Below are 10,530 nucleotides of genomic sequence, written 5' to 3'. Positions count from 1 at the left end.
GTCACTACTTCTGGGACATCCTTAGCCACTGTGAGTGCAGTGTTCAGTTCTGATTTTTTTTTCTTTTCATTTGCATAGGGATAGTTATTGGGTATATTGGTTTCCTATTTCTGGCCATTTCAATTTGCACCAATTTATATAAGACTTTATGTATTTCATTCATATTCATTATTAGTCTGTCATTCAAACATCTATTACACACCTACTATGTACTAAGTGCCAGGCATACAAAGCAAGGTAAAAGACAAACTCAAAGAGCTCACAGTGTAATGGGGGAGACGTCTAAACAACTATGAACAAAGGAGATATGTACAGTATAAACTGAAGATAATTAAAAGAGGGAAGGTTCTAGCATTATTACTTAGGGTGCAGTTATTTGTCATTGCATTCACATACCACAGTGTTTAGCTATTCCTAATTGATGGGAATCTACTTTGTTTCAAGTTCTTTGCTGTTAAAAAAAAAAGTGCTGCTATATTTTGTATGTGGGTGGATAGGGGGAGCTTTCTTTCCACCTTGATCTCCTTGGCATATATGCCTAGCAGTAGGGATCTCTGAGTCAACAAGCATGGACATTTTAGACACCTTCTTAGCAAACTTGTAAGTGCTTTTCAATGTTCTGCTCCACCAACATTGTACTAGTGTGCCTATCTTTCCACAGCCACTCCAGCATTGACTATTTCCATCTTTATCCATCTTAGGACTTAAGTTCAAATCTGATCTCAGATACTTACTAGCTGTGTGATTCTGGGCAAGTCATTTAATCGATGTAGGCCTCAGTTTCTTCATCTGTAAAATGGGGATAATAGCACCTTAATGGTAAAGCGCTGTCTGGCACAGAGTAGGTACAACATAAATGTTAATTATCATTATTTTATTCTTTGTACTTATTATCTCCAGTTCCTGGCTCATAGTAGGCACTGCTATAAATGTTAGTTATCATAACCAGAAGCAGCAGCAGCAGCAGCTGGTTGCTGGTTGTGTGCTGAAACCTGAACTGTTTTGATTTGAATTTCGCTTATTCTTAGCGGTTTGGGACATTCTTTCGGAAAGGTCGTTACTAGTTTGCAGTTGCTCTTTCGAGAATTGTTTGTCCCTGACTTTTGGTGTTTCAGCCACAGGGAAGCGAGTGGCTCCGTCTCTCCGTCTACTGTTCAGCTCCGACTTCCCAAGCTCGATTCAATGAAATTATCTCCCGCCTTTGGCCAGCCCGCTCACAAAAGGCCGCGCCCCTGCCTCCCTCCCGCGCTGAGATTTGTCCTGGAAACTACATCTCCCAGGGTGCCCCGCGGCGCGCCGCCGCCATTTGGCGGCCGTTAGCTGAGTTAGGCGCTAGCTGCGGGACTCCATGTCCCAGGCTCCTCGGCGGCACGGCGGCGGCGGGGGGCAGCCGCCATCTTGGCAGTCCGGACTCCCGCCGGATTGAATGAGCCCGCGGAGCCCGCCCGCGCCGCATCCTCCACTTCAGTGAGGGAGTCCGAGGCAGGCCGCCGGCCCCAGCCCCGCTATGGCCACGCCGCTGTCCGGCCGCAGTGCAGCCTCGGGCCTCGGGCCCGGGACGCCGCTGTCGCCCGCGCGCATCTCGCGGCTGCAGGAGAAAGAGGAGCTGCGCGAGCTCAATGACCGCCTGGCGCATTACATCGACCGCGTGCGCGCGCTGGAGCTCGAGAACGACCGGCTGCTGCTGCAGGTGTCCGAGAAGGAGGAGGTCACCACGCGAGAGGTGTGTGCGCCAGCCCGGGGTCCCGCCGCGCCGGGGCCGCGGGCGCGGGGAGGGGGAGGGGCAGCGACCACGCTGGGGAGAGCACGGGGGGGGGGCACGCGCCAAGTTCCTCGAGAGGGCACCACGCGCGGCGTGCGTGAGGGGGACGGGGTCACGCACGAGGTGGGGTGCAGGGAGCCGCGAGTGAGGCCACGCGCGGGTACCGTGGCCTAGCGAGAGGCGTGGGGCAGAATGGAACAGGCTTGAGGAAGGGCGAGTGGGAAGGGGAGTGGGTTGCGTGTGAGGGAGGGCCGGGGGTGGGGTGGGGAGCCGGCGTCCCGCGAGGAGCTGCCGGGGGAGTGGGTGGATGGGGCTAACCACGCGCGAGGGGGAGGCGGGTGCCCGAGGAACGGGGAGCTGACCGAGGTAGGGCTCCCGGGAAGGAAGTGGTCGGTAACCACTAACGAGCGAGATTCACTGGCGTGTCCTCCCCTTCCCTGCCGCCGCGTGGAATTCTCCGTGAACAAGAAGCAGTTCTGTGTACTTTAACACCCCCCTCCCCAATTCTGTTAGGGTGCGGGGTGATGGGAGGTGCTTTTGGGATGCCCCGGGGTGTCTAATAGAGGCTGAGGGTTCCTTCCTGGGGGAGGGAGTAAAAGGAGGACCCTGGGTGGAACTCTTGGGGCTCCTGGGGCCTGAGACTGGCTTCGGGGAATCGTTCTGGGAGGCTGGGGCCCCCTTTGGAGGAAGAGTAATTTCCTTCTTGGTGAGGAGTTCCCTGGAGACTGGCCTGAGGCGTCTCCCTTGGGGAAGGGATTTCCCCGGCGAGGGGGAACCCCCTTAGGGAACCCCTACGAGATGTCTGCCAATGGGGAAGAACGAAGGTCTGAGAGTGAGTTGAGGGGTCCTCTGGAACCGGGGTCTGCTGGAGAGCACCGAGTGAAGGCTGGACTCTTATAACATTAAGTTCTTGACCTAGGGTAAGTGGGAGTTTTCAGAACAAGTCTGTTTCCATTCTGGAGGGATCATTCATTGTAAACGTGAAAAGTACATGTGGCTGTCTTCACAGTCTGTGAAGCCCTTAGAGTTCACAGCGTAAATCCTCTTTTTAAAAAAACTGAGGGCTCAGTTATTCAGGTCAATTTTGTGGGGGAGTGCTTTTGGGAAGTACCAGTTATACTGGTGAAGTCTAGCCCTTTCACAGCCTTTCTAGTGGATGGATACCTTGTACATCCCTAACATACTAGGGCTTGGAAGCCCTTGGGAACGATCGAGTCCCGTTCAGGAGAAGGAGTAACAGTCCCAAAGGGAGGAAAGCAGCTTGCCCAGGATCACACGACGACGAGTTAGTGAGTCAGGCCTAGAACTCAGGCAATAATAATAATAGCTGGCATTTGTGTAGCACTTTAAGGTTTGCAAAGTGTGATGCATGTGCTGTTAACCTAACTCCGGTTTATAGACTAGAAAACTAAGGCAGACAGGTTAAGTGACTGGCTCCAGGGTCACACTGGTAATAAGTGTCTGAGGCAGTATTTGAACGCAGATTCTTGACTCCAAGTCCATTACCGTTCACTGTCACAGTGCCACTTAGCTGCCTCAGGTCTCTTATTGCTTTGTTTCCTCATCTGTCAACTAAACTAAAGGGGTTGAGCTATGGTACGATTCTCCCAAGCTGTAAAAAATCCAAGGTTCTGAGATTCACTAGTTTAAGCCACATTGAATCAAAAGTATCAACTGTGCAGTGTCTATATGCTATTTAACCAAATCACTATATTGCCGGGGGGGGGGGGGGGGGGGGGGGGAGGAACAATCCCTTTGAACTAGAGGAAATTCTCCTGGATCATAAAATGCAAATTATGCTTCTGTGCCCCTTGTGCTTTGAGAAGTATCTGTGTAAAGTAGTTTATACTTAGAGTCAAGTGACTAAGTAAGGTATGTAGTTTCTTTGTGTTACTAAATGTTAATTATTGCAACAAATTCATTTCACAAACTTGCTTTTGTGTTAGGCACCAGGGATACAAAAGTTATTGAGACACTGGCTCAGGGAATTTACCAGGTCCTTGTAGGAGATATCAGGAATATACCTATAATAAAATAAAAGTAGGTGTTTTCAGGGCGAGTGGGTTAGGTGGGTGGGGTTCATTAGAGGAAGAAGTTACTTCCTGGCCAGAAGGACCAGAGAAGGGTCTTTGGAGGAGGTAGCATTTGAGTTGAGTCTTGAAAGACAGATAAGATCAAAATGGGTAGAAGAGTAGTACATTGGTAGAGGCAGGAAAATACTGGATCTTATCTGGGCATCCTATGCTGCTAGATTGCCTAGGACAGAGAGTAGGGGGAAATGCAACTAAGATTGTAAAGGGAGTTGCCAGGTTGGACTTATAAAAGGTGTCTGTAAAACTGGACCCTTATTGGAGATGAATTATTGCAGTGGGTGTTTGAATACTGGAAGTTGGCTGATTGTAGATTAAGAAAAATCACACCTTTTGAATGAAGGGGATTGGGCCAAGAGAATTTGATGTTGCCACCTGACTCAGAAGCATTATTTCTGCATTCATTTCCTCAGCTTTTCTGTTAGGCTGTTAAAACACAAATGCTAAAGCCTTTTTGGAATGTGAGACATACTGGCAGGGACGATTTATGTTATGTCAGTTTTAAAATTCAGTTTAACATAGAATGCATGTCTACTACAGGCAAAAAGTACTACAGGCCCTGTCCTTAAGGAGTGTACATGTTAAGGAAGAAATTTAATTTGAAGCAGATAAAGTAACCTGTAAAGATCCATTCTCAGAATCCCCCAGTTATCAAAAATGAAACTATAGGCTGTTCCTTCCCACCCTTTTGGGATGCTTTTGTTGCACTAGGGCTAGGAGGAAACTGGAGAAGGGTCAGTTTTGTGTCTGGATCTGATGTGCCTGGCAGTGTGTCCTAGGGTAGTGTAAACCCATCTGACCATTGGAGAAGCAGCAGGTCATTTGGGGGAAGTGGAGCCAGTGGCATGGAAAGAAGTTATCTCCTGTGGACCTTAGTATAAAAGTAGCATGAAAAGGGACCCCCCCCCCCCCCCCCCGCCCACCACCACCCCCCCGCCCCCCCCCCCCCCTTTTTTTTTTTTTTTTTTGCTGTGGCATTTGAACTGAGAGGGAATATATATATAGGGCATTATCTCATTTCACATGTTGGCTGTAAGGGATCTTAGACATCATTTAGTGTCACTCTTGCACATTATCCATGTGCAGAAAGCGGTTTTTGTTGATGATGGTACAGATGAATCAGGCCCAAAGAGTTAAACAGCAACAACAAAAAGTGCTAGACATACCTGTGAAGTATTGCAAATATCAATCCTGTTTTACAGGTGAGGCTACTGAGGCTGAGAGCAGCAACATGGCAGGAAATTTTGGTGGAAGGGTAGTGAGGAAAGAGGCTAAAGGGGGAGAATTTGGGACAAAATTATTCAATGCCTGGCTAAGGAGATTGGCCTCCATTTTTTCATCTTTGAATTGAGGAAACTGGATTTTCTGTAACTATCCTGTATGCAGTGGGAAGCCACTGAAAAGTGTTTGAACCTGAGAAGGAGTTAGGTGATGATTTCAGGCCGTAGAGGAAGATAGACCCAGGTTGGTAGTCTCTTTACACAAAGTCTTGGGATCTTGCCCTGAGAGTGGTAAGGGTTCCACTGTAGGGTGGAAGCTTCTTAAAGGCTAGTACTTTTTAAAACTTCTTTTCTATCTCTTATAGCATTTAGCACAGCCTAGAAGTCCACTGGTAGATAAAAATTCTTAGTTGTTTGATTTTAAATGCTTGGTAGCAGGGAGTAGGGAAAAGACCAGGTAGGAGATGTTGATAAATGTTTGTTTGTTTGTTTGAATGAATGAATGAATGAGTGATCGTAGAGAAAGTGAGAATGGAGGTTGGTTTCTCTTCTTTGGTTTTTAGATGAGTTTTAGATGAGTTTGACATAGTAAGTCTATATTCCAGGGTTGTAATTGGTTGGACTGATCCTTTTCTAGTTTTTATCTTCACCTGGAGGAAGAGAGTAGGTATGTGTATTTTGGTTGTCAGGCAATGTTTGTGTGGCCCTTGGCTCACACATGTGGCAACACGTTTCCTGTGCATTCATTCCGCATACCTGTTTGCTGTTGTCATGCATTCAAATAAAAACAGTTTACCTTTTGTCAGCAGTTTACTATAGTGCCCCCTGGAGCATTTGTTTTGAAAACTACACGTGGAAAAAGATGAGAGTGTTTGGCCAGAAACCCACTTATTTGTTGTACGTAAAATTTGAATAACCAAGGTAGAGAGGATTTTGGCGAATCATCTGGTCTACTTGAGGTATTGTGGAACAGAGGTCCCGTGGCCCTGTGAGATGGACATGGCTTCTAGTCCTAGCTTTGCCATTCCCTAACTTCACAAGTCACGTCATTGCTCTGGGTCTCAGTTATCCTATCTGTAAAGTCATGAAGATTGGAAAGATAACTGTAAGGTGTCTTCAGCTCTGGCTGTCTGATTCCTTGTTATATATAAATTGAAGAAGGTAATATACCTGAAAATCTTTTAGAAATATCAAAACTATGTAAATACAAGCTGTTTGTTGAGTTGAAAAAATAGTCTCCGTGGTCTTTATTCCCAGTTTATTACTGGAAACTCACATTTGTGTAGTGCTTTCAAAGTGCTCACAATCTTTCACTTAAGCTATATAGCAACCCTTCAAAGGATTTGATGCAATGATTACTGGGTGCCATTTTACAGAAATGGGCAAACCAGCACACGGAATGGAAGTGATTTGACCAGGGTCACACAAACAGTGCGTGAGCTCATCTAGAACCTGGGTTACAGGATCATAGAATTTAGAGCTAAAAGAGATGTTAGAGGTTAACTTGTCTTGTGCTTCCAAAGCTAATTTGACCTATGGAACATTTTTGGTTTTGAAATAATTGATAGAAATCATTCATCCTGGAGAATAATGCAGGAAGCAGATTTCTGTCTTGTATCTTCAGTACCAGGCCTTGAGTCATCAGGGGGTGTTTAATACATTTGGATTGAATGGGATAAATACTGGAGTTAAGGGCTCAATCAGTCAATAAGCATTTACTAAACCTCTATCTTGTACTAGACACTGTGCACGAGGAATACAAAGATGAAAGTGAAAGTCTCTTCCCTTATAGAGTTTATTATAATGGGGGTGTGTATGTAGATAATGTGCATATGCATATATACAGGTTATATACAGAATAAATACAAGATAGCTGTGGGAGAGAGAGTACTAACTCCTTGGGGATCAGGAAAAGTTTGTAAAAGGTGATAATTGAGTTGAGTCTTGAAGGAAATGAGAAATTCCAAGAGATGGCGGTGAAGAGAGAACACATTCCATGTGTGACAAGGCAAAGGCCCAGTGCTGGAGATACGTCTGGTTGGAACAGGAGGCTGGTCATCAGGGCTGGACTGTAGAGGATGTGAAGGGGGGGAATCAGGTGTGAGAAGACTGGAACAGGAGGAAGGGACAAAGTTATGAAGGGTTTAACATGCCAATTAAAGAAATTTAAGTTTTATCCTGGAAGTAATAGGGAGTTATGCCCTTTATTGAGAAGGGGGGGTGGCATGGTTAGACTCCTGTTTTAGGAAAATTCATTTTGGCAGCTGTGTGGAAGATAGATTGAGGTGGAGAGAGAATTGAGGCAGCTAGGTGAATGAGGAGAAGTGATGAGAACTGAACTAGGATGTGTTTGGGTGAGTGGAAAGAAGGGAATGTGTGTGAGATGTTGTAGAGGTAGAAACAAGATTCAGCAACTGATTGGATTTGTGGAGTGAATGAGACCCTGAGTTATTGAGGATGGGCCAAGGCTAGGAACCTGTGGGCAAGGACAGTGGTGCCCTTGTCACTATCAGGCACATTTAGATGGGAGGAGTGGGTTTGGAGAGAAAGATAATGAGCTGTGTTTTGGACATGTGGAGTTGAAGTTGCCTGCAGGACATCCTGTTTGAAATGTCTAATAGGCAATTGATGATGTAGGACTATCTCAGGAAAGAAATCAGGGCTGGATCAAGTCAACAAGCATTTGTTAAGCACCTGCTCTGTGCCAGGCACTGTGCTATAAACTCTGGGGAAACAAAGAAAGGCAGAAGACAATGCCCAATGGAGGAAACAACACGCACACCACTGTGTACAAATGAACTCTATACAGTTAAAATGGGAGAGAATCTCAGGGAGGTGCCAGCATTAAGGGGGATCCGGAAAGGCTTCCTATGGAAGGTGGGAGATGGAGATGGAGATGAGGAAGGAGAGCATTCTAGGCATCAGGGACAGCCAAGGATAAATGCTAGGAAACCAGAGCCAAGTATTGGAGGAACAGCAGAGAGGCCAGTGTCACTGGAGTGTAGAGTTTGTGGAGAGGATAAGAAGACAGAAATGGTGGGAAGGGCTTTAGAAGCCAAACATTTGATCCTGTAGGAAGTATTAGGGAAATCCTGGGGTTTAGGGAATAGGGGGTGATGTGGTCCTACCTGTACTTTTGGAACATCATTTTGACAGTATGCATCTGGGAATCATTGGTGTAGACCTCGAGATAGGAACTGGACCTGGGATTTCGTTGGTTTTAGGGTACTGTGGAACGAAGAAACTTTTACACGTGCAGGTCAGCACCATCTTGGCAATTTACAGTCTTGGAGAGGTGCCTAGAATACTGGGAGGTTGAGTGATTTCCCCGGTCTTGTAGTTAGTGTGTGTCACAGGTAGGGCTGGAGCTCAGGCCTTCTTGCCTTCACAGTCAGCTCACTATCCATCACCTCATGCTTCCATCATCTATAGAGAGATGATAATTAATCCATAGGAGTGATGAGGGCATGAAGTTAGAGTGTAGAGATAAAAAAGGGCCCAGAACAAAGCCTTGGGGTTGTACTCACCGTTAGTGGGCATGAAATGGATGATGATGATTGATCAAAGGAGACCTAGAAGGATCAGCTGGACTGGTAGGAGAACCAGGGACAACAGTGTCGTGAATACCTAGAGAGGGAACAGTATCCAGAAGGAGAGGCTGGTCAGCAGTGTCAAATGCTGCAGGGAGGTCAAGAAGGAAGAAGATTAAGACTTTTACTTAATCTACGTATGATAATCACTTCTGACATCTTAATTTCATGTTTAATATTTGAGGGGAGATTGTTTCTGATGTTGACATCTTTAATCAATAAGCATTTTATTAAATGCTTACTTTGTGCCTAGCACTGTGCTAATTGCTATCAGTACAAAGAAAGGCATAATAAGCACCAAAACAATCCCTGCCCTCAGAGTGCTTACACTCCTAATGGAGAGGCAGCCAGCAGAACTCCATTCATGTTGTGCAGAACACAATTTGGGAAGAGATTGATGTAGTTCAACACTTTTAATTTCACAGTGGAGGAGATGGAGTGTCCTAGTAGGGAAAAAGGAACATGCCTGGTGTCATACTGTGAATTAGTGGCAGAAATTCCTCTAAAATATTTTCTTTTCCTGTACCACATTCCATTCCACATGTCTTTTCCTTTCCCCCAGGGTAATTCATGTAGTCAGCAAAAGATGTGGGCATCTACTCTGTGTGGAGGTTTGTTTGCGCTAGGTAGGTTGGAGGAAGCTTACAAAATATAGCAGGAGGCCCAGTCCTTGGGGGATCTCTTGGGAGCTAGTGTGGGTGTTGGTACTTTTTTGTCCTTTCTAAGGAATGGGGAGGGGGGCTGAGTTTACCTCTGAACCACCTTGGAAAATCAGTTGGTATGTGAGTTGCTAATCTCTCCAGATGTGTCAGACCTGGGGATGTAGCTCACACATTGTTGGGGACACAGTTGGGCTGGAACAGCCAGTTCTCTTGGACCTGACCAGCTGAAAAACTGACTGACCTCATTATAGGGTTTTACAGTTTGCAGAGGACTTTCCACCCAACTTAGGAAGTCAGCTGTGTATTGTTGGTTTAGAGATGAGAAGGGCCTTGGTGTAATGTGAAAGTCTGATCTGAACCTAGGTCTATTGATAAGAAGTTCAGTGTACCTCCACCATGCCGTATTGCATCCTATTTTATAATGAAGAAACTGAATTCTGGGAGAGATTTAGTGATTGGTTTAGCTAAGGAGCAGAGCCATGACTTGTGCCCAGAGATTCTGATCCAAAGGCCCCACCATGATCCTTTTGGCTAGCACCTGCTGGGAAGAGATCCACGTGACTTGTGCTTTGGTTAAGGTCAGTCTTGCTGGCCTTTCAGACCTCCTGCCATACGGAGTTGGTCAGCTCAGTCTCCTAGTGCATCCTCTCCAGTTGTGCAGTAACCACTCCTATTCTCTTGGGCTTTTCTTTCATGTGTTCAGTCAACTGGTGCTTATTGAATCCTAACCAGAAACCTGACCCTCAGAGGTAGGGCTGGGACAGGGGGATAGAGACACATGAGACCTGGGGCATTGCTGCCCCCCATGAGGGCACAGCCTTAATTGTGAAGACCAGTAACAGGACAGGCAGCACATGTGCAGGGCCAGGGACTCAGGCAGTGTCTTTTTGGGCTTAGGTGTAGGGCAGCAGCAGGGAGATGACTAGCCGTGGTTGACAGGGGACAGTGGACACCACCAGCTAAGTTTTCCTTCTTAGGAGATGCTACACCCTCTCTACAAGAATGTCCACAGCTCTGGGACAGGGCCTAGGTTGTGATCCTGTTTTGAGAGAAGTCATTTGTTTGGATGGTTCTGTTTTAAAAATGTATTTACTAGACCCTGTGGCTTAATTCAACTCAATCAAACTCTTAGTGGCACAGCCTTGTTTTTACAGTGCTTGGAACTCGAGTGTGCAAAGATCAGTTTGGTGACATTCCTGCCCTTGT

The 10,530-nt window shown here is 46.4% G+C and overlaps 1 protein-coding gene across 1 annotated transcript in view; it reads left to right on the top strand.

Moving 5' to 3' along the window:
• Positions 1-1,492: 1,492 nt before the first annotated feature.
• Positions 1,493-10,530, top strand: part of LMNB2 (lamin B2) — a 30,385-nt gene continuing 21,347 nt past the window's right edge. The window contains exon 1 of the mRNA XM_027853105.1: positions 1,493-1,723. Within this exon, the coding sequence (XP_027708906.1) occupies positions 1,508-1,723 (216 nt within the window). The 5' untranslated portion in view covers positions 1,493-1,507. The remainder of the gene's footprint in view (positions 1,724-10,530) is intronic.

This window comes from Vombatus ursinus, unplaced genomic scaffold (assembly GCF_900497805.2).
Source record: "Vombatus ursinus unplaced genomic scaffold, bare-nosed wombat genome assembly UNPS02009918.1, whole genome shotgun sequence".
NCBI lineage: Eukaryota > Metazoa > Chordata > Mammalia > Diprotodontia > Vombatidae > Vombatus > Vombatus ursinus.
This window is presented reverse-complemented; position numbering and strand designations above follow the sequence as displayed.